Source organism: Oncorhynchus clarkii, chromosome 2 (assembly GCF_045791955.1).
Source record: "Oncorhynchus clarkii lewisi isolate Uvic-CL-2024 chromosome 2, UVic_Ocla_1.0, whole genome shotgun sequence".
In the NCBI taxonomy this organism is placed as follows: domain Eukaryota; kingdom Metazoa; phylum Chordata; class Actinopteri; order Salmoniformes; family Salmonidae; genus Oncorhynchus; species Oncorhynchus clarkii.
The window spans coordinates 18,312,253-18,337,746 of record NC_092148.1 but is presented as its reverse complement, the minus strand read 5'-3'; the positions used below and the strand labels follow the sequence as shown (position 1 = coordinate 18,337,746).

At 44.0% G+C, this 25,494-nt stretch overlaps 1 protein-coding gene across 1 annotated transcript in view; it reads left to right on the top strand.

The window, feature by feature from the left end:
- LOC139423656 (glutamate receptor ionotropic, kainate 2-like) overlaps positions 1-25,494 on the top strand; it is a 217,856-nt gene that overhangs the window by 97,239 nt on the left and 95,123 nt on the right. Inside the window, exon 8 of the mRNA XM_071175266.1 lies at positions 23,701-23,844. Coding sequence (XP_071031367.1) covers positions 23,701-23,844 — 144 coding nt within the window. The remainder of the gene's footprint in view (positions 1-23,700; positions 23,845-25,494) is intronic.

Here is a 25,494-nt window from a genome sequence, read left to right as displayed (position 1 = left end):
TTAGCAGCTGTGTGATGTAATGGGTTTTGACCAACAGCCAACAACATCTTACATCTATTTGTGGGCACAGCTAATAATACAACAACTGCTGCTTGGAGGTTTTTATGAGCTTCATCTATGAGTCATTCCTGGATCTCTGTGCAGTCAAGAGAGACACAGTTGTGTTTCTATGATATTTGTCCACCACACACTGTTCACCTCAAGACAAAACAAGCCACAAGAAGACCGTAGGGAGGATCAAAGAACTCCCCTGAGAGGACAAATAATCCTGCCAGTCCTGGGGTAATTCACACACCCGTTCAGACGTCTGCTCTCCCCGGCTAATTACTTTTACCCTAACTATCACAAAACTCTGCTTTTTCAATCAGTTTCCCTGCTCCCTGTTTTATAGTCATAAAGCCTGATGACTCTCCTCATGAGTTTGGCCATTAAGGAGAAAAGAAAATGGACTAGATAATCTGGGTAGAGGAGGTCTGTTTGTTTGTGTGTGTGTGTGTGTGTGTGTGTGTGTGCACCAGGTAGGATGACTCTATCAAGTCCCTAATGGAGAAACCCTGCTGGGGGAGGTACTTGTCGTCTGGAAGAGGGTAGTGAGAGGGAGCACAGACCCACATTACAAGCCCAAATGGCCCTATTGTCAACCCGCAGTGGAAAAACTGCCCATGCTAGATTAGATAACCTAGGGCCCTCAACAACAACAATGAGGCTGTGTGTGTGTGAGAGAGAGAGAGAGAGAGAGAGAGAGAGAGAGAGAGAGAGAGAGAGAGAGAGAGAGAGAGAGAGAGAGAAAAGATAGGGAGAAAGTTGGCAAATAAAGAGAGGGAAAAGACTGGGTGAGAGGCAATGACGATAAATGTGTGACTGAAAACAGATGATTTCCTATTTAACACTCCATTGAGTTCCCCCATTATTCTGGGTCCTGGCTGGAGCCATGATGGTGACAGTAGTTTACCCCTGGTTCACAATAACAGCCATCTGCAGCCACACACTGCTGCCTCAATTTCCCCACAATGGAGCCACTGAGAATATCAGACATGCTGCAGTCCACTGGAGAGTGCGTGTACACTGGAGTGTGTGTCTATGTTTGTGTGTGGGTGTGTGTCTGTGTGTGTGCACAGTACCCTGCCCGACAGACTAACAGCAATCAACAGCCCACCCATCAACATCTCAGTAATAGGGAGAATGGGTTCAAAAGGCGACATTGTCAACAGATGTTTTCTGTGGAAATGATCTTGCAGTGAAAATTGGAGGGACTTTTCATTTTCTAGTCTGACAGAATAGCATCCAGTAATGGAGGAATAGCGGGAGAGAGGGGAAGAGGGAGAGAGGGGAAGAGGAATAGAGGGAGAGAGGGAGAGAGGGGAAGAGGAATAGAGGGAGAGAGGGGAAGAGGGAGAGAGGGGAAGAGGAATAGAGGGAGAGAGGGGAAGAGGGAGAGAGGGAGAGAGGGGAAGAGGAATAGAGGGAGAGAGGGAGAGAGGGGAAGAGGAATAGAGGGAGAGAGGAGAAGAGGGAGAGAAGGAGAGAGGGGAAGAGGGAGAGAGGGAGAAATGGGAAGCGAAGGAGAGAGGGGAAGAGGGGGAGAGGGGAAGAGGGAGAGAAAGAGAGAGGGAGAGAGCTTTTCATGTTCGCTTCACACACATTGTGTCTGATTCTGGTGTGTGGTAACAGACTGTAATGGTGGACCAGAATTTAATTATTTGTTTTTCCTGTTTAATAAAACCCATAGATCCAGAAACAAATACCAACAGATACCAGGTAGCAGTTTTAATGTGTGCACAAGTCTTAGTAATACTATCACAGTCAAGGAAGGGGAAACACACACATCCATCAGTGTGCTTGGGCGCGTGAGCTCGTGAGAGGGAAAAGGAGAGAGAGAGAAGAGAGAGAAAGTGTAAGAGAAAGAGAGATAGAAAGAGCAAGAGAGAGACAGAGGGGCAGACAGAGAGATGGTGGGAGGGAGAAGGAGAGAGAGAAAGAGGGATAGCCAGATGGAGAGTTGGTGGGAGACGGGGGAATGTGACACTGAGACTGTGTGGAGGATAATGAGACACAGTGGCAGCCTGGGCCTCGGTATGCTTTAGGACTGTTTGCCAAACAATGAGGCCCTGCAAACCCAATTAAAGGGCAGATTTCCCCCAGGAAGAAAGAAAATGTGAAATTATCCCTGCTTGTTAAAGCTGTCACTTAATTTCAATCAAATTATTACTTATGATCCCTGGGACCTCTCGGCTAATTGTTTTTTTTCTCTCTCTCTCTCCTCTGCTTAGGTTTCAGTGACAGGAAGAGGCTGTTCTCTGTCTGGTGAATGGGTTTATCATAGATAGCAGAGCATTTACTATTCGATGTGTGTCTGACTTTAGATGCATAATTTCTCTACTGTGGCTTACGGCCAATATTCATTGTAAAGTGAACTACACTGTGATCCTTTTTTACAGTGTCAGCAGTAGGGGCTATATTTAGATGGTTGTACTTTGTATTTCTCGATGGCTGATTATCGAGGTCCACATTTTTCCCTTTTGCATCCGTTTCCTTTTTCATGCGACTTTTCTGTTGGTTATCTTCACTAGGGTAGGGGGCAGCATTCGGAATTTTGGATGAAAAGCGTGCCCAAATTAAACTGCCTGCTACTCAGGCCCAGAAGATAGGATATGCATATAATTAGTATATTTGGATAGAAAGAGGAAAATCCAACCAGGATGTACTATTATTTTGAAAGGCTGTTTTTCCATTGAAAGCCTATCCACCATACAAAGACTTGGGACCCAGTTCACGGTCTCTATGGCTTCCTCTACATGTGGCCAGTCTTTAGACATTGTTTCAGGCTTTTACTCTGAAAAAATGAGGGAGATACAGCACTTTCAATCAGTGGCCAGTGGACATTTCCATTTATCAGCCATGCTCCTGATCGGGAATGCACATTTCTTGTTTCTCCTTTCCTATTGACTAAGTTTTGTCCGGTTGGAATATTATTGATTATTTGTGACAAAAACAACCGGAGGATTGATTTTAAACATTGTTTGGCATGTTTCTACTAACTTTTATTGTACTTTTTTCAACTTTTCGTCTGGACTTGTGCACGTGCCTTAAGCATTTGGATTACTTGACAAAACGTGCGAACAAAAAGGAGGTATTTGGTCATAAAGAGGGACATTATCGAACAAAACAAACATTTATTGTCTAACATGGAGACCTGGGAGTGCCACCAGATGAAGATCATCAAAGGTAAGTGATTCATTTTAATGCTATATCTGACTTTTGTGACACTCTCCTTGGCTGGAAAATGGCTGTATGGGTTTCTGTGCCTAGGTGCATACCTAACATAATCGCAAAGTGTGCTTTCTCCGTAAAGCCTTTTTGAAATCTGACACAGCGGTTGCATTAAGGATAAGTTTATCTTTATTTGTATGTTTAACACTTGTATCGTTTATCAATGTTTATGATGAGTATTTCTGTAATTTGATGTGGCTCTCTTCCCTTTCACCGGATGTTTGTTTGAGACAACATAATCGCATGGTGTGCATTTGCAGTAAAGCCTTTTTGAAATCGGACACTGTAGTTGGATTTACAAGAAGTTTATCTTTAAAATGGTATATAATACTTGTATGTTTGAGGAATTGTAATTATGGGATTTCTGTTGTTTTGAATTTGGCGCCCTGCAATTTCACTGGCTGTTGTCGGGGTGGGACACTAGCGTCCCACTTGTACCAGAGAGGTTATTGAGATGTCTGCCAAAGCTACATTTTGCTGTTAACAGACAGACAAAGGACTTTAATGTTCCATTGGATTATCACAGTATCACATTGTGTTGAGAAACATAAACTGTTGTGGCCTTGTGCTCCACAGAGAGCAATGAGGAGTAAGTAAGTAAGCTATCCATAGAGAGACAGAGGTTCTAATGTAGCTGACTACTGTGACATAGAGCTGCTATCCATAGACAGACAGAGGTTCTAATGTAGCTGACTACAGTGACATAGAGCTGCTATCCATAGACAGGTTTTAAGGCTTTAGGGTTGTTGACTCCCAGCCTGGAGATCAGAGCGATGTCAACTTACCAACATTACCAACATTATTTGTTCGCACCACCACCCAGGGCATTTGATCTGATTCCAGAGGCCGACCCAAAACAACGTCTCCACAGAAGAGGTGGACGGAGCGGCCTTCTGGTCAGACTTTGGAGGCGCGCATTAACATCTGCTAACCATGTGTATGTGACCAATAAAATGTGATTTGATTTGATTGTATCACTAATGAAAGTCTTCTGTGATTTAATATGGAGGAAGAAGAGCAAATCAGTTGCTGTGAATGAGCACTGTTTTGCTATTTAGAGGAAGGCCTTCCTGAAAGTCACACAGAGCTACGCTGCAGCAGTAAATCAACACTATAACTATTCCAGAGGGGAAAAGGGTCTCGTCTTGAATTGACTTCCTCCATGACAGAGTTTGGAGAGATGAGTTCACACATACTGTTTAATCTAGATGCGCACACACGCACGCACGCACGCACGCACGCACACACACACACACACACACACACACACACACACACACACACACACACACACACACACACACACACACACACACACTGCCCATGGAATATGGGAATGCAAGGCTTATTGTGTACATGATTTAAACTTACAGTAGAAACACAATCATTGCTTAAACTTACTATAGTAACACAAAAACCTTGCATCCATCGGGACACAAATGCCAGCCTGCAGATCAATTCAAATCCAATCACATTTTATTTGTCACCTGGTTCAGAAACAATAGGTGTGGAGTAAAAGTGAAATACTTACTTTTCAAACAATCCAAAAATGTCAATAAAAAATAGGAATATTGACAATAAATACACAGTGAATAACGAATAACAGTAACGCGTAAAAATAGCATGGCTATATACAGGGAGTACCAGTACTGAGTCGATGTGCAGGAGTACGAGGTAATTGAGGTACAGTAGCTATGTACATACAGTGGGGGTAAAGAGAACTAGGCAACAGGATTGTGAAAGTGTGTGTGTGTGTGTTGTGTGTCTGTGTGAGTGTTTGTGTGGGGTCAGTATGAATGTCTGCACATGGTGTGTGTGTGTGTGTGTGTGTGTGTGTGTGTGTGTGTGTGTGTGTGTGTGTGTGTGTGTGTGTGTGTGTGTGTGTGTGTGTGTGTGTGTGTGTGTGTGTCAGTGAGTGTGTGGACAGAGTCCAGTGTGTGCCCATACTGTCAGTCTATCTGACACAGATCACTAAGAAACATGCCTCCGATTCCTGCAGACAGATATTTCTAGCATGAATACTTCAAAAGATGTTCCCTCGGCAGTCTTCAATCTTCCCACCCTGAGGAAATCTGAAGCAGAGGATTAGCTTTTCTAATTTGTGAATTGAAACTTACGTCATTGTCTCCATTTAATCAGGACCTTGTTTCAGACCTGCAACAAAAAAAGCTTGAGGAAGGAAGGAAGGAAGGGAAGGCAGAGAGAGAAAGGGAGAAACACACAGTGGTGTATTATAGAGAAATGGATTAAAAATAATATCATATCACACTCTGTTGAAAAGAGGCCTAATCTGGTAGAGGAGAATGGAAGGAAGATTCCATTGAACAGAAGAATAATTAAGGGAAATCTATTACGGCTTTGCTAATGAATTTAAATAGGAAGAGATCCATCTCTCCAAGGTAACTATGGGCTCCATGAGAAGATAATAGAGCTGAAGAAATCATCACTTCACTGTTAATGTCTAAAGCTGTACAGCACATGGCTGTAACACTCTAGTAATGAGGCTGCAGGCTGTAGTGCTGTGTTGTGGAGCTAATGCTATAGATAGTATGGTGCATAATATGATGTTGTATTTATCCACTGAATGACTGGTGCTACTGGCTGTAGTGCTGTACAGTAGTATGGTGTACTGGTGCATATGATGCTGCCATTCTCTACTCAAATATTGTTTTGTTTATCAAATCAATCAATTCAAACTTTATTTGTCACATGCGCCGAATACAACCGTGAAATGATACTTACATGCCCTCAATTAACAGTGCAGTTCAAGAAGGTTTAAGAAAATATTTACCAAATAAACGGAAGTAAAAAATGATAAAAAGTAACACAATAAATAACAATAATGAGGCTATATACAGGGGGTACCGGTAGTGAGTCAATGTGCAGGGGTACAGGTTAGTTGAGGTAAATAGTGTGTGTGTGTGAGGGGGGTCAATGTAAATATTCTGGTGGCCATTTGATTAATTGTTCAGCAGTCTTATGGCTTGGGGGTAGAAGCTGTTAAGGAGCCTTTTGGTCCTAGACTTGGCGCTCCGGTACCGCTTGCAGTGCGGTAGCAGAGAAAATAGTCTATGACTTGGGTGACTGAAGTCTCTGATTTTTTGGGCTTTCCTCTGACAGGTCCTATTATATAGGTCCTGGATGGCAGGAAGCTTGGCCCCAGTGATGTACTGCGCCGTACGCACTACCCTCTGCAGCGCCTTACGGTCAGATGCCAAGCAGTTGCCATACCAGGCGGTGATGCAACCGGTCAGGATGCTCTCGATGGTGCAGTTGTAGAATGGTGGTGCAGTTGTAGAGGATCTGAGGACACATACCAAATTTTTTCAGTCTCCCGAGGAGGAAAAGGTTTTGTCGTGCCTTGTTCACGACTGTCTTAGTGTGTTTGGACTATGATAGTTTGTTGGTGATGTGGACACCAAGAAACTTGAAGCTCTCGACCCGCTCCACTACAGCCCCGTCGATGTTAATGGGGGCCTGTTCGGCCTGCCTTTTCCTGTCGTCCACGATCAACACCTTTGTCTTGCTCACATTGAGGGAGAGGTTGTAGTCCTGGCACCACACTACCAGGTCTCTGACCTCCTCCCTATAGGCCGTCTCATCGTTGTCGGTGATCAGGCCTACCACTGTTGTGTCGTCAGCAAACTTAATGATGGTGTTGGATTTGTGTTTGGCCACACAGTCGTGGGTGAACAGGGAGTACAGGACATCTACATAGCTATTGTGTATTTTGATGGTTTATGTTTGCTATAGTTCCTTGAGATCTTTGGTAAACTGTTGAATACTAGTCTTTGGTATATACAGAATCCCTTGATACACGTACATTATGTAAATATTTGCCCAAATCCTTTAATGATTTAAATAATGGCATTTTGTTTGATGTGTAATTTTTTTGGTAAGTCATCATTGTGTGAGATGGCCATCATCTCGTTTAGGAACTTGAGCGTGTCTGTGTCACGCCCTGACCTGAGATATCTGTTTTCTTTATATTTTGATTAGGTCAGGGTGTGACTAGGGTGGGTACGCTAGTTTTGTATTGTCTAGGGTTTTTGTATTGTCTAGGGTTTTTGTAATTCTATGTTGGCCTGATATGGTTCCCAATCAGAGACGTCTGTTTATCGTTGTCTCTGATTGGGGATCATATTTAGGTAGCCATTTGGTGTTTGTGGGATCTTGTTCTATGTTTATTTGCCTGTCTGCACAATTCGTATAGTGTCACGTTTCGTTTGTTTTGTGGAGTTTCGGTTTTATTAAAAACATGTGGAACTCTACTCATGCTGTGCCTTGGTCTCATCTTTATAACGAACGTGACAGGCTGAGGTGCACCCATGACCAGCTCTGAAACCAGATTGCATAGCGGAGATGGTACGGTGGGATTCGAAATAGTCGGTAATCTGTTAACTTGGCTTTCGATGGTTCATTGAACAAGCACGTGAAACAGGGTTTAAACCCTTTACAATGAAGATCTGTTAAGTTATTTGGATTTTTACGAATTATCTTTGAAAGACAGGGTCCTGAAAAAGGGACATTAGTTTATTAGTAGGAAAACAGCGCATGCTTTACAGGTTATTAACATTCAGTGTGTAGGGTGAGAATCCTGACATTTGGTCAGTGTGTGTGTGAAAGGAAGCTTGTTGAACTTGTAGAATGGTTCATTGAGGTACATGAGCGTGTTCAAGAGATGCCTAACCAGGATCAATAGACAGCGATGATGCTGGGCTGGAGTGGACCAGAGGAGAGGCCCTGTACTCATCACCCAGTCATCTCTACACATTTGGGTCGCTGACTTGGAGATTTGCACACAGTTGTTGGCAACCACCAGACAGTCATCTTCAAGACTAATTTCAGAAATATGTTTTAGACGGTGATGGGGTGGAGAGAGAGAGAGAGGGAGGGAGAGCAAATTGTCATTACAATGGAAAACAACAGCCATAATAAAGCTAGGTTTAACAGTCAATCTTCTCTCCTATTGAGCCTAAGTCTCATGACCAGATTGTAATGGTTAAAGGTTAAAGGTGCAGTCGGTCTCTTACTCTGTTCTATTGTTACTTCCTTTTATTGACCGTTTTTATCTTCAAACATAAAATTACCTTTAGTTGAACAGAGATTTTTCTACATTTATAATTTGTAAGAGGTCATCAGAGGCAGATTGGAGGAGAACAGTCAGCTCCATAGGAAATATTTAGAAGTAAAATGTTTCATTTTGGTTAAAAGCAAAGAACATTAAACCATCTGGAATATGGCCTGAGGCAGTCACAGAAATAAGCAACAGCCTCAACGGAGTCCTCTCTCTGCTCAGAACTGGCGCGCACACACACACACACACACACACACACACACACACACACACACACACACACACACACACACACACACACACACACACACACACACACACACACACATACACACACACACACACACACACACACACACACACACACACACACACACTCACTCACTCTCACTCTGTCTCTGCTGTAACCACTTACCATTCTCTGAGTTGTTTAAACACTGTTTAATGTTTACTATACTGTTCGATAGTGTTGAACAGCCACAAAACAGTATTCAGGTTGTTCAATAGAATATTGAACATCTAACATACATCAAGGTGTTTCTAGTTTATACTGAGAGAGAAACCTTCCATGGTGCCATGGAGACATTTAAATGACCTGTAGTTTGGCCCCTCCCCTATGTCTCCTCCTGAGAACCTCCACAGTCCCATAGTGCACTGCAGCTGGCCATCCCGACAACAGCCAGGGTTGATTGAAAGCTGTAGTAAGTCATTGAGTAAGTCCTTCCGTGTTCTCTCTGTCACCTTCACTCCCCCTAGGCTGCCACATACCCGTAACAAACTCCTTACTCAATATGCCAGCCCACAATAACACCCAGAGACAGGCCAATTGTATGATTCATTTAGCTCAATAAAGAGCCTTTATTAAAGTTTACTTACTTATCAGCAAGAGGCTGTGTGTGTGTTATTGGGCCTGCTCCTGCGAGCTGTGGAGAATTGGAGCTGATGGAGAGACTAGAGGTGTAGAGAAAGGGAGGAATGGATGGATTGGAGGGGGCTCACTCTGCTCCTGCTGAGTATGTTACCTGGATGAGCAGGGTGTAGTCAGGATATCTGAAACACAGACACACCGATCTCATATCAACACCAGGATTCAGTTTATATAACTCTAAATTTCACAGGAATATGCACCGTCACGATTGCCTCCACAATTAGACATCCCTCTAGTTCTCCGCAGTAAGGCCTACAACAACATGGCAGTACAACACGGCAGAACAGAGGATCTTGGTGCTTGTTTTGCCCACTAATAGATATCATGTCTATGGGGAGAGCAAGCGGGGGGTTGAGATGGAGAGAGAATGAGAAGAAGAGAAGAGAGAGAGCAGAGAGAGACGGGAGACAGAGGTGGGAGGGAAGGGGGAATGTCAGGGTGATTTAGATGTGAGTGAGAGGGGAGAGAGGGTGAGGAGACACAGGCCCGGGGCCTCAGCTCTGGCTGGTGAGAGACAGATTTTAATCAGAGAGGCTGGAGAGCCAGAGGCCCCCCAGGGGCCCTGCGCATGGCATGGCATTACAGACAAAACAACACCAGCACCCAGACGACTAGCCTAGCCCCCAAATAAAAGATGACCCTGCCAACACACATCACCATCATCATCATCCAGCCCACTGCTACCTTAATCTGGCTCATCCTCCAACACTAATTAACTTCATTGAGGGGCTAAATGACACATCCTAGGTTAACTTCATTGAGGGGCTAAATGACACATCCTAGTTTAACTTCATTGAGGGGCTAAATGACACATCCTAGTTTAACTTCATTGAGGGGCTAAATGACACATCCTAGTTTAACTTCATTGAGGGGCTAAATGACACATCCTAGTTTAACTTCATTGAGGGGCTAAATGACACATCCTAGTTTAACTTCATTGAGGGGCTAAATGACACATCCTAGGTTAACTTCATTGAGGGGCTAAATGACACATCCTAGTTTAACTTCATTGAGGGGCTAAATGACACATCCTAGTTTAACTTCATTGAGGGGATAAATGACATATCCTAGTTTAACTTCATTGAGGGGATAAATGACACATCCTAGTTTAACTTCATTGAGGGGCTAAATGACACATCCTAGTTTAACTTCATTGAGGGGATAAATGACATATCCTAGTTTAACTTCATTGAGGGGATAAATGACATATCCTAGTTTAACTTCATTGAGGGGATAAATGACACATCCTAGTTTAACTTCATTGAGGGGCTAAATGACACATCCTAGTTTAACTTCATTGAGGGGCTAAATGACACATCCTAGTTTAACTTCATTGAGGGGCTAAATGACACATCCTAGTTTAACTTCATTGAGGGGCTAAATGACACATCCTAGTTTAACTTCATTGAGGGGCTAAATGACACATCCTAGTTTAACTTCATTGAGGGGATAAATGACACATCCTAGTTTAACTTCATTGAGGGGCTAAATGACATATCCTAGTTTAACTTCATTGAGGGGCTAAATGACATATCCTAGTTTAACTTCATTGAGGGGCTAAATGACACATCCTAGTTTAACTTCATTGAGGGGCTAAATGACACATCCTAGTTTAACTTCATTGAGGGGATAAATGACACATCCACATTTTTCTTTAGTCTTGTTATCTTTATTTTCTTTAATAGTAGGCCTTGTGATTTTTGGGAATAGTCAGATCAGAGTCATCATTATATGTGATTTAAAAACTAAATCAAAAGATTAGCATGTTAAGTAATGAATGAATGAATAGTTTAATTTTCATTTAACTTAGCTTCCTGCATTTTAGTTTTTTAATCTGAAGCCAATGGTCTGTCAATGGCGAGGGCAGGTTCTTTGTTTGGTGTAGTGATGCACTGTATTATCCTAACGTGACATGGAAAGTATTTAAACCCCTTGACTTTTTAAAAACATTTTGTTACATTACAGCTTTATTCTAAAATGGATTAAAAAGCATTTTTTCCCTCATCAATCTACACACAACACCCCATAATGACAAAGCAAAAACGGGTTTTTAGAAATTGCTGCTAATTTATTTAAAAACATATATATACTGTATATATCATATTTGCATACGTATTCAGACCCTTTACTCAGTACTTTGTTGAAGCACCTTTGCCAGCAATTACAGCATTGAGTCTTCTTGGGTATGGCGCTTCAAGTTTTGCACATCTGTATTTGGGGAGTTTTTCCCATTCTTCTCTGCAGATCCTCTCAAGCTCTGTCAGGTTGGATGAGGAGCTTTGTTCAATCGGGTTCATGTCCGGACTCTGGCTGGGCCACTCAAGGACATTCAGAGACTTGTCCTGAAGCCACTCCTGCTTTGTCTTGGCAGTATGCTTAGGGTCGTTGCCCTGTTGGGCGCTCTGGAGCAGGTTTTCGTCAAGGATTTCTCTATACTTTGCGCCGTTCATCTTTCCCTCGATCCTGACTCGTCTCCCAGTCCCTGCCGCTGAAAAACATCCCCACAGCATGATGCTGCCACCACCATGCTTCACCGTAGGGATGGTGCCAGGTTTCCTCCAAACATTGTCTTCCGGCGCCGACAGAGATGGCCGCCTCGTTTCGCGTTCCTGTGTTCTGCCTTTCCACCCAGGACAATGGATTGGATCCCAGCCGGCGACCCAAAACAACGACGTCGTAAAAGAGGCAAACGAAGCGGTCTTCTGGTCATGCTCCGGAGACGGGCACATCTCGCACCACTCCCTAGCATACTACTCGCCAATGTCCAGTCTCTTGACAACAAGGTTGATGAAATCCGAGCAAGGGTAGCATTCCAGAGAGACATCAGAGACTGTAACGTTCTTTACTTCACGGAAACATGGCTCACTCAAGAGACTCTATCGGAGTCGGTGCAGCCAGCTGGTTTCTTCACGCATCGCGCCGACAGAAACAAGCATCTTTCTGGTAAGAAGAGGGGCGGGGGGGTATAACTTATGATTAAAGAGACGTGGTGTGATCATAACAACATACAGGAACTCAAGTCCTCCTGTTCACCTGACTTAGAATTCCTCACAATCAAATGTCGACCGCATTATCTACCAAGGGAATTCTCTTTGATTATAATCACAGCCGTATATATATTCCACCCAAGCAGACACATCGATGGCCCTGAATGAACTTGATTATTTGACTCTATGTAAACTAGAAACCACATATCCTGAGGCTGCATTCATTGTAGCTGGGGATTTTAACAAGGCTAATCTGAAAACAAGACTCCCTAAATTATATCAGCATATCGATTCCGCAACCAGGGCTGGTAAAACCCTGGATCATTGTTATTCTAACTTCCGCGACGCATACAGTGCCTTGCGAAAGTATTCGGCCCCCTTGAACTTTGCGACCTTTTGCCACATTTCAGGCTTCAAACATAAAGATATAAAACTGTATTTTTTTGTGAAGAATCAACAACAAGTGGGACACAATCATGAAGTGGAACGACATTTATTGGATATTTCAAACTTTTTTAACAAATCAAAAACTGAAAAATTGGGCGTGCAAAATTATTCAGCCCCTTTACTTTCAGTGCAGCAAACTCTCTCCAGAAGTTCAGTGAGGATCTCTGAATGATCCAATGTTGACCTAAATGACTAATGATGATAAATACAATCCACCTGCGTGTAATCAAGTCTCCGTATAAATGCACCTGCACTGTGATAGTCTCAGAGGTCCGTTAAAAGCGCAGAGAGCATCATGAAGAACAAGGAACACACCAGGCAGGTCCGAGATACTGTTGTGAAGAAGTTTAAAGCCGGATTTGGATACAAAAAGATTTCCCAAGCTTTAAACATCCCAAGGAGCACTGTGCAAGCGATAATATTGAAATGGAAGGAGTATCAGACCACTGCAAATCTACCAAGACCTGGCTGTCCCTCTAAACTTTCAGCTCATACAAGGAGAAGACTGATCAGAGATGCAGCCAAGAGGCCCATGATCACTCTGGATGAACGGCAGAGATCTACAGCTGAGGTGGGAGACTCTGTCCACAGGACAACAATCAGTCGTATATTGCACAAATCTGGCCTTTATGAAAGAGTGGCAAGAAGAAAGCCATTTCTTAAAGATATCCATAAAAAGTGTTGTTTAAAGTTTGCCACAAGCCACCTGGGAGACACACCAAACATGTGGAAGAAGGTGCTCTGGTCAGATGAAACCAAAATTGAACTTTTTGGCAACAATGCAAGACGTTATGTTTGGCGTAAAAGCAACACACCATCCCCACTGTCAAACATGGTGGTGGCAGCATCATGGTTTGGGCCTGCTTTTCTTCAGCAGGGACAGGGAAGATGGTTAAAATTGATGGGAGGATGGATGGAGCCAAATACAGGACCATTCTGGAAGAAAACCTGATGGAGTCTGCAAAAGACCTGAGACTGGGACGGAGATTTGTCTTCCAACAAGACAATGATCCAAAACATAAAGCAAAATCTACAATGGAATGGTTCAAAAATAAACATATCCAGGTGTTAGAATGGCCAAGTCAAAGTCCAGACCTGAATCCAATCAAGAATCTGTGGAAAGAACTGAAAAGTGCTGTTCACAAATTGTCTCCATCCAAACTCACTGAGCTCGAGCTGTTTTGCAAGGAGGAATGGGCAAAAATTTCAGTCTCTCGATGTGCAAAACTGATAGAGACATACCCCAAGCGACTTACAGCTGTAATCGCAGCAAAAGGTGGCGCTACAAAGTATTAACTTAAGGGGGCTGAATAATTTTGCACGCCCACTTTTTCAGTTTTTACATTTTTTTAAAAAGTTTGAAATATCCAATAAATGTCGTTCCACTTCATGATTGTGTCCCACTTGTTGTTGATTCTTCACAAAAAAATACAGTTTTATATCTTACTGTTTGAAGCCTGAAATGTGGCAAAAGGTCGCAAAGTTCAAGGGGGCCGAATACTTTTGCAAGGCACTGTATAAGGCCCTCCCCCGCCCTCCTTTCGGAAAAGCTGACCGCGACTCAATTTTGTTGCTTCCAGCCTACAGACAAAGACTAAAACAGGAAGCTCCCTCGCTCTGGTCTGTTCAATGCTGGTCCAACCAATCTGATTCCACGCTTCAAGACTGCTTCGATTACGTGGATTGGGATATGTTCCGCATTGCGTCCAACAACAACATTGACGAATACACTGATTCGGTGAGCGAGTTCATTAGAAAGTGCATTGACAATGTTATACCCACAGCAACGATTAAAACATTCCCAAACCAGAAACCGTGGATTAATGGCAGCATTCGCGTGAAACTGAAAGCGCAAACCACTAGTTTTAACCAGGGCAAGGTGACCGGAAACATGACCGAATACAAACAGTGTATTTATTCCCTCTGCAAGGCAATCAAACAAGCTAAGCGTCAGTATAGAGACAAAGTAGAGTCGCAATTCAACAGCTCAGACACAAGAGGTATGTGGCAGGGTCTACAGTCAATCACAGATTACAAAAAGAAAACCAGCCCCGTCACGGACCAGGATGTCTTGCTCCCAGACAGACTAAACAACTTATTTTGTTCGATTTGAGGACAATACAGTGCCACTGACAAGACCCGCTACCAAAACCTGTGGACTCTCCTTCACTGCAGCCAATGTGAGTAAAACATTTAAACGTGTTAAGCCTCACAAGGCTGCAGGCCCAGACGGCATCCCCAGCCGCGTCCTCAGAGCATGCGCAGACCAGGTGGCTAGTGTGTTTACGGACATATTCAATCAATCCTTATCCCAGTCTGCTGTTCCCACATGCTTCAAGAGGGCCACCATTGTTCCTGTTCCCAAGAAAGCTAAGGTATCTGAGCTAAACGACTACCACCCCGTAGCACTCACTTCCGTCATCATGATTTGCTTTGAGAGACTAGTCAAGGACCAAATCACCTCCACCCTACCTGACACCCTAGACCCACTCCAATTTGCTTACCGCCCCAATAGGTCCACAGACGACGCAATCGCAACCACAATGCACACTGCCCTCACCCATCTGGTGGTGAGGGTAGGTAACAACATCTCCACCCCGCTGATCCTCAACACTGCGGCCCCACAAGGGTGCGTTCTGAGCCCTCTCCTGTACTCCCTGTTCACCCATGACTGCGTGGCCATGCACGCCTCCAACTCAATCTTCTATCATCCAAAAGGCGAGGTCAGTACAGGTGCATCAAAGCAGGGATCGAGATACTGAAAAACAGCTTCTATCTCAAGGCCATCAGACTGTTAAACAGCCACCACTAACACTGTAGTTCTTGACCAGGAGAGTCTTTCGGTGCCTTTTGCCAAAGTGGGCTGTCATGTGCCTTTTACTGAGGAGTGGCTTCTGTCTAGCCATTCTACAATAAAGGTCTAATTGGTGTAATTGGTGTAGTGCTGCAGAGATGGTTGTCCTTCTGGAAGATTCTCCCATCTTCACAGAAGAACTCTAGAGCTCTGTCAGAGTCACCATCAGTTTCTTGGTCACCTCCCTGACCAAGGCCCTTCTCCCCCGATTGCTCAGTTTGGCCAGCTCTTGGACGAGTCTTGGTGGTTCCAACCTTCTTCCTTTTAAGAATGATGGAGGCCACTGTGTTCTTGGAGACCTTCAATGCTGCAGACATCTTTTGGTACCCTTCCCCAGATCTGTGCCCTCTACGGACAATTCATTTGACATCATGGCTTGGTTTTTGCTCTGACCTTGCACTGTCAACTGTGGGACCTTATATAGACAGGTGTGTGCCTTTCCAAATCATATCCAATCAATTGAACATACCACAGGTGGAATCCAATCAAGGATCATTAATGGAAACAACTACAGTGCCTTGCGAAAGTATTCGGCCCCCTTGAACTTTGCGACCTTTTGCCACATTTCAGGCTTCAAACATAAAGATATAAAACTGTATTGTTTTGTGAAGAATCAACAACAAGTGGGACACAATCATGAAGTGGAACGACATTTATTGGATATTTCAAACATTTTTAACAAATCAAAAACTGAAAAATTGGGCGTGCAAAATTATTCAGCCCCCTTAAGTTAATACTTTGTAGCGCCACCTTTTGCTGCGATTACAGCTGTACGTCGCTTGGGGTATGTCTCTATCAGTTTTGCACATCGAGAGACTGAAATTTTTTCCCATTCCTCCTTGCAAAACAGCTCGAGCTCAGTGAGGTTGGATGGAGAGCATTTGCGAACAGCAGTTTTCAGTTCTTTCCACAGATTCTCGATTGGATTCAGGTCTGGACTTTGACTTGGCCATTCTAACACCTGGATATGTTTATTTTTGAACCATTCCATTGTATATTTTGCTTTATGTTTTGGATCTTGTGTCTCGTTGGAAGACAAATCTCCGTCCCAGTCTCAGGTCTTTTGCAGACTCCATCAGGTTTTCTTCCAGAATGGTCCTGTATTTGGCTCCATCCATCTTCCCATCAATTTTAACCATCTTCCCTGTCCCTGCTGAAGAAAAGCAGGCCCAAACCATGATGTTGCCACCACCATGTTTGACAGTGGGGATGGTGTGTTCAGGGTGATGAGCTGTGTTGCTTTTACGCCAAACATAACGTTTTGCATTGTTGCAAATAAATGTCGTTCCACTTCATGATTGTGTCCCACTTGTTGTTGATTCTTCACAAAAAAATACAGTTTTATATCTTTATGCTTGAAGCCTGAAATGTGGCAAAAGGTCGCAAAGTTCAAGGGGGCCGAATACTTTCGCAAGGCACTGTACATTTCGAGTCTCAAAGCGAAGGGTCTGAATTCTTAGGTAAATAAGGTTTTTCTGTTTTGTGGTTTCATACATTTGAAAAAATATCTAAAACCTGTTTTTCGCTTTGTCGTTATGGGGTATTGTGTGTAGATTGCTGAGGATTTATTTTTATTTAATCAATTTTAGAATAAGGCTGTAACTTAACAAAATGTGGAAAAGGTCAAGGGGTCTGAATACTTTCTTTGATTTATCTCTCAGGGAGAGAGAGAGAGAGAGAGAGAGAGAGAGAGAGAGAGAGAGAGAGAGAGCGCACAAGGGAGGGAGAGAGAGAGAGTGAGAGTGCGAGAGAGAGAGAGAGAGCGCACGGGAGCGAGAGAGAGCGAGAGAGGAGAGAGAGAGAGAACGAGAGAGAGAGGAGAGAGAGCGCGTGCACAGGAAAGAGAGAGAGAGAGAGAGAGGAGAGAGAGAGCTCGCGCACAGGAGAGAGAGAGAGAGAGAGAGAGAGAGAGAGAGAGAGAGAGCGCGCAGGGGAGAGAGAAGAGAAGGAGGCAGATTGAGGCGGAAGAATAGACAGCGTCAGGTGTAATGTTCATATTGGCTGACACAAGGGAAAAGCCAGCTTTTAAAGCGTTTAGCTTTAATTTCATTCAGGAGTGACATAATTGATTTTAATGAGATGTTTATAGAGTGAAGTGGCGCTGTTGCTAAATCATTTGCAAGGCTTGCTGCCTGCTTGGTTCTTCAGAGGCTCACACAGCACTGGGGAAAAGAGAGAAAAGCACTCAAGCATTCACTGCCAAAATTCACACAGTTCCCCTTCCCCCCCTCCCACCCACACTTCCTGTCTTTCTTCACTTTCACTTTTTACATCCATTCAACCTTGTGTAAACTAGCTGAATTTGTATTTTTTCTTGGTAATACTTTTTTCTTATTTACATGTTGTTTTTCTTTCTTTTCTGTACTAGTTATAGTAGATCCACATTGGTGCTAGTTGTCCATTAGGAACTGGCTGTAGGGATGCTAATAGCATTGTTCCCTGTGAATGTCCATTTGAGTTGTGTGTTTCTCATCCCACAAACCACCCGCTAGCATGGCATCCAACACACTTTTACCACAGTGAAAAATCACAGTGTCAGCAGTAGTAATAATGGCATCTCAGACTTAAACCACCCTCCCCACTTCCCCGTCCCAGCCAGTCCACTCCGTGGCCCACCTTCTCTGCACTGTGATTGACAGGTGCCACACTAAACCAGAGTGATTATAAAGACACTTCTCTCTGGGTTACTGAGGCAGTGTGGACAACATAGAATTGCCCCTTACCTATCCTTCACCCCCTCCACCCCTCAGGAAAAGACAGACTGTCACTCTGCAGCTGGCGACCACACCATTCCACCCCCCTGTCCTCCAGAGTGTCACCCACCCTGCAGCAGCTTCACTTCTCTTTTATCAACACCTTCTAAAATAGACATTATTAATATCACACATTTTATTCCTAAACTCCCACACCATGACACGACTGACAGTAACCACCCGCAACACCATATTATCATCCAAACTGCCTTCGCAACCGCTTCCGGCAAACAATCAGGACAAGGGTGGGGAAATGACAGGTTTAGGTCCTGATTTATTCAGCAGAACTGCGGTTTCCAACGGCAACCCCCAGGCATGATGTCCATACAGCAAACGTAAGGAGCTATTTTGATTGCTTTCCAATCAAGCGAGACAAACACTAATTAGATTTTTTTGAGGGACTGTGGAATTAGGGGTGTGGAACTTGGAGCGTGGATGACTGGCATTTCTCTCTGATAAGTTGCTCTCATATCAGTCTCCTTACGCACTTCTGTTTACTGTCAGCCGTTTATTATTACAGAGAGTGAAGGAGGAAGCTGCAGATTCTGAGAGAGTCCCAAACGCCACCTTATTCCCTATATAATACAGTGCTTTTGACCAGGGCCCATAGGGCACTATGTAGGAAATAGAGTGTCATTTGGTACACACCCAGTGTGTTTTCAGAGATTAGAGATGTCTGGGTTTATCATACCTTTTTATGATTGTTTGTCTAATGTGCTGTGTGCTGTAGATGTCATGTCGCCATGGTTATTTGGCATATTAGAAAATTGCCCTTTCTTTGCTTCTCTTGCCCTCTTCCCTGTTCCTTTCGCTCCTCTCTTTTTGTTTCCTATAATAACATTGTGCATCTTCATGGTGGAAGTCTCACAGTACAACTAAGTTAGGTAGGCAACGAGGATAAAACAGTTTGAATGGTTGACATCCCAATGAAATGAGATCTATATGGCACAGACATTCCATTGACTGTGATGTGATAATGTGATGATATGAATGATCTGTGATGTGGTTGGCGGGGATGATGACACATTGTCTCTCTTGTTGGAGACGGAAGCTGGTGTCATATTTCTGATAGTTGACATCCCACTGAGTTGGTGTGATGTAGCCTATTGACGGTGATGTGATGACATGAGGACACATTCTCTCTGTTGTTTCACAGACAGACGTTGCTCTCATGAACAGATGTGGGATCTTTATTTGATCACCCTGTTGCAAGAGAACTTTCCTGCAATGCAGAACATTTAAAACTTGTAGTATATTTGAGGTTTAAAAAGGCTTATGGATTTTGTAATTGCCACTGAAATTTTAGACTTGATATTCCCTTTTAGAAAAATGTATCAACCCCTACAAAAATCTCCATTACTTAGAATCCACATAATAATTCACATTTCTGTTGCTGCAGGATTATTTTCCTGTTGTAGCAAACTGACTCATATTAAGATCCTACATCTGTAGACTGATACATGTGGTGTGATCTAGTAATATGTGATGATTTGTGATGCGGTGATGACACATGGTCTCTCTGTTCCACATACAGACACTGCGTTCATGTCCGATGCTGTGACGTAGGCATCCAATTGACTGTGAAAATCAAATCAAATTGTATTGGTCACGTACACATATTTTCCAGATGTTATCGCAAGTGCAACAAAACGCTTCTGTTTCTGACTCCAACAGTGCAGTAATAAAGTGCCTGGCAGATATCTCAACTTGGATGTCAACCCACCACCTCAAGCACCAACCTTGACAAGACGGAGCTGCTCTTCCTCCTGGGGAAGGCCTGCCCGCTCAAAGACCTCTCCATCACGGTTGACAACTCCACAGTGTTGCCCTCACAGAGTGCAAAGAACCTTGGCATGACCCTGGATGTCACCCTGTCATTTTCTGCAAACATCAAAGCAGCGACTAGCTCCTGCAGGTTCCTGCTCTACAACATCCGTAGAGTACGACCCTACCTCACACAGGAAGTGGCGCAGGTCCTAATTCAGGCACTTGTCCTTTCCCGTCTAGACTATTGTAACTCGCTGTTGGCTGGGCTCCCCGCTTGTGCCATCAAATCCCTGCAACATATCCAGAACGCTGCAGCCCACCTGGTGTTAAACTTTCCCAAGTTCTCCTATGTCACCCTGCTCCTCAGCTTCCAGTCGAAGCTCGCATCCACTACAAGACCATGGTGCAACCTACACCCCAACCCGAGCACTCCATTCTGCCACCTCAGGTCTCTTGGCCCTTCCACCCCTACAGGAGGGCAGCTCCCACTCAGCCCAGTTCAAGCTCTTCTCTGTCCTGGCACCCCAATGGTGGAACCAGCTTCCCCCTAAAAACCTGAACCAGCACGTGCACTTGATCCTCCTGCCACCCTTTCTAGCTCTGACTATACTGATACCTAAAAAATGTAATATATATACAATGCGTTCAGAAAGTATTCATACCCCTTGACTTTCTCCACAATTTGTTGTGTTAAAGCCAGAATTTAAAATGTATGAAATTGAGATTTTCTGTCACTGTCCTACACACAATACCCCATAATGTCAAAGTGGGATTATGTTTTTAGAAAATAAAAAAATAAAATCAATTATAAATTAAAAGCTGAAATGTCTTGCGTCAATAAGTAATCAACCCCTTTGAAATGGCAAGCCTAAATAAGTTCAGAATTAAAAATGTGCTTAACAAGTCACACAATAAGTTGAGTGGATGCAATGTGTGTAATAATAGTGTTGAACATGATTTTTTAATTACTACCTCATCTCTGTACCATCAGTCCTGTGTCATGCCAACAGTAAAGCATCCTGATCCCATTCATGTGTGGGGTTGCTTCTCAGCCAACGGAGTGGGCTCACTCACAGTTTTGCCTAAGAACTCAGCCATGAATAAAGAATGGTACCAACACATCCTCTGAGAGCAACTTCTCCCAACCATCCAGGAACAGTTTGGTGACAAACAATGCATTTTCCATCATGATGGAGCACCTTTCCATAAGGCAAAAGTGATAACTAAGTGGCTCGGGGAACAAAACATTGATATTTTGGGTCCATGGCCAGGAAACTCCCCAGACCTTAATCCCATTGAGAATTTGTGGTCAATCCTCAAGAGGCGGGTGGACAAACAAAAAAACACAAATTCTGATAGCATGCCAGGACGGATTACAGAGATCTTGAAAAGAAGGGTCAACACTGCAAATATTGACTCTTTGCATCAACTTCATGTAATTGTCAATAAAAGCCTTTGACACTTATGAAATGCTTGTAATTATACTTCAGTATTCCATAGTAACATCTGACAAAAATATCTAAAGACACTCAAGCAGCAAACGTTGTGGAAATGAATATCGGTGTCATTCACAAAACTTTTGGCCACGACTGTAGATAGGGCGGGATAGAGTACCGGGTGGTAGTCAGCTAGCAACAGTGACTAAGTTCAGGGCAGGGTACTGGGCGGAGGCAGCCTAGTGGTGACTATTTAACAGTCTGATAGCCTGGAGATGGAAGCTGTATTTTAGTCTCTCAATACCAGCTTTGATGCACTTGTACTGTCTCCGCCTTCCAGATGGTAGCGGGGTGAACAGGCCGTGGCTCAGGTGGCTGAGCCCCTTGAGTTTCTGTGACACCGGTTGCTGTAGATGTCCTGGAAGGCAGGCAGTGTGATGCTTTGGACTGACCATACCACCCTCTGGAGAGCCCTGCTTTTGCGGACGGTGCAATTGCCGTACCAGGCGGTGATACAGTCCGACAGGATGCTCTCAATGGTGCACCTGTAGAAGTTTGTGAGGGTCTTAGAGAGGGGCCAAGACACATTTATTCAGTCTCCTGAGGTTGAAGAGGCACTGTAATGCCTTTTTCACCACACTGTCTGTGTGGATGGACCATTTCAGGTTTTCAGTGATGTGAACGCAGAGGAACTTGAGGATTTTCACCCTCTCCACTGCGGCCCAATCAATGTGGAGGGGGGCGTGCTCTCTCTGCTGTCTCCTAAAGTCCACGATCAGCTCCTTCATTTTGTTGATGTTGAAGGAGAGATTATTTTCATGGCCCAACTCCGCCAGGGCCCTCACCTCCTTCCTGTAGGCTGTCTCGTCGTTGTTGGTAATCAGGCCTACCACTGTTGTTTCATCAGCAAACTTTATGATTGAGTTGAAGATGTGAGTGACCACCCAGTCATGAGAGAACAGGGAGTACAGGAGGGGGCAGAGCATGCACCCTTGTGGGGCCCCCGTGTTCAGGAGCAGCGTGGTGGAGATGTTGTTGCCTACCCTCACCACCTGGGGTGAGCCCATCAGGAAGTCCAGGATCCAGTTGCAGAGGGCGGGTTTCAGACCCAGGGCCCTGATCTTAGTGATGATCTTGGAGGGCACTATTGTGTTGAAGGCTGAGCTGTAGTCAAAGAACATACTGTACATAGGTATTCCTGTTGTCCAGATGGGATGGGGCAGTGTGCAGTTCAATGGCGATTGCATCTGTGGATCTGTTGGGGCGGTTTGAAAATTGTAGTGGGCCTAGGGTGTCGGAAAAGATAGAGGTGACGTGATCCATAACTAGTCTCTCAAAGCACTTCATGATGACAAGAAGTGAGTGTTACGGGGCAATAGTAATTTAGTTCAGTTGCATTCACTTTCTTGGGTACAGGAACAATGGTGGACATATTGAAGCAAGTAAGGACAACAGACTGATGAAATTATACGAACAAAAATATAAACCCAACATGTAAAGTGTTTGTCCCATGTTTCATGAGCTGAAAGAAAAGATTCCAGAAATGTTCCATATGCTGAAAAAGCTAATTTCTCTCAAATGTTGGCCAGAAATGTATTTACATCCCTGTTAGCGAGCATTTCTCATTTTCCAAGATAATCCATCCACCTGACAGGTGTGGCATATCAAGATGCTGATTAAACAGCATGATCATTACACAGGTGCACCTTGTGCTGGGGACATTCAAAGGCCACTCTTAAAATGTGCAGTTTTGTCACACAAAACATTGTCACAGATGTCTCAAGTTTTGAGGGAGCGTGCAATTGCATTGCTGACTGCAGGAATGTCCACCAGAGCTGTTGCCAAATACTTTAATGTTAATTTCTCTAAAATAAGCCACCTCCAACATTGTTTTAGAGAATTTGGCAGTACGTCCAACCGGCCTCACAACTGCAGACCACGTGTAACCACGCCAGCCCAAGTGGGTGGGCCTATGCCCTCCCAGGCCCACCCATGACTGCACTCTTGCCCAGTCATGTGAAATCCATAGATTAGGGCCTTATTTATATATTTCAATTGACTGATTTCATTATGTGTACTGTAACTCCGTAAAAGCATTGAAATTGTTGCATGTTGCGTTTTATATATTAGTTCAGTATATATAAAACATTTAAATTCTACATTCTCTCTGTTGTTTCCCAGACGGACGCTGCGCTCATGTACGATGCCGTGCACGTGGTGGCCGTGGCCGTGCAGCAGTCTCAGCAGATCACTGTCAGCTCCCTACAGTGCAACAGACACAAACCCTGGCGCTTTGGGAACAGATTCATGGCCCTCATCAAAGATGTACGTAGTATTATACATTACACACCGGCCCACTGGAAAGGCAGGGGAGGGATGGACATGGAGAGAGAGAATGAATGAGTGAGAGAGAGCCTACACACACATAGGAGAGAGAGCATGAAAGAGAGAGAGAACGCCTACACACACATAGGAGAGAGAGAGAATGAATGAGTGAGAGAACACCTACACACACATAGGAGAGAGAGCATGAAAGAGAGAGAGAACGCCTACACACACATAGGAGAGAGAGCATGAAAGAGAGAGAGAACGCCTACACACACATAGGAGAGAGAGAATGAAAGAGAGAGAGAACGCCTACACACACATAGGAGAGAGAGAATGAATGAGTGAGTGAGAGAGAGCCTACACACACATAGGAGAGAGAGAGAATGAATGAGTGAGTGAGAGAACGCCTACACACACATAGGAGAGAGAGCATGAAAGAGAGAGAGAACGCCTACACACACATAGGGGAGAGAGCATGAAAGAGAGAGAGAAAGCCTACACACACATACGGGAGAGATTGAAAGAGAGAGAGAACGCCTACACACACATAGGGGAGAGATTGAAAGAGAGAGAGAACGCCTACACACACATAGGAGAGAGAGAATGAAAAAGAGAGAGAACACCTACACACACAGGAGAGAGAATGAAAGAGTGAGAGAACGCCTACACACACATAGGAGAGAGAATGAAAGAGTGAGAGAACGCCTACACACACATAGGAGAGAGAATGAGAGAGAGAGAACGCTTACACACACATAGGAGAGAGAGAATGAAAGAGTGAGAGAACGACTACACACACATAGGAGAGAGAGAATGAAAGAGTGAGAGAACGCCTACACACACAGGAGAGAGAATGAGAGAGAGAGAATGCTTACACACACATAGGAGAGAGAGATTGAATGAGTGAGAGAACACCTACACACACATAGGAGAGAGAGAATGAAAGAGTGAGAGAACGCCTACACACACATAGGAGAGAGAGAATGAAAGAGTGAGAGAACGCCTACACACACATAGGAGAGAGAGAATGAAAGAGTGAGAGAACGCCTACACACACATAGGAGAGAGAGAATGAAAGAGTAAGATAACGCCTACACACACATAGGAGAGAGAGAATGAAAGAGTGAGAAAACGCCTACACACACATAGGAGAGAGAGACACAAGAGAGACATACAGCGAGACAAGCTGGATGGGCACAAGGGGGCGATCAAAGAAATCAATGTAAATGAAAGAAAACGGCTTTGTTTTTAACTGCATTTTTATATTATGTACATTCATAGTTCTCCGAGAGCAGCAACCATCTTAATCTTAAACCTGTCTCCTTGTTTTCATATCATGTCCCTACAGAATGGGTCTACATGATCTTAATCTGGGCTAATTATTCCTCAGTGTGCTAGATAGATTCTGGAAACTGGGGTGGTTAATCCAAACGTCCCTGTCTGTCAGCTATATTTAGGGTCTGTAAAGCCTAGCTACCCTGTCCTGTTCTGTTTGCTCTGTGAGATTTCACCAGAACCTTGCTAACACTCACACTGTCTCGGGGTGGTGTGGCTGGAGGGTGGGGAGGACGAATGGAGGGATGAGGCTTTTGACATTTTAAAGCTCTTTGTCTCGAACCGCCGCACAAATAATCTCACATCTCGCCA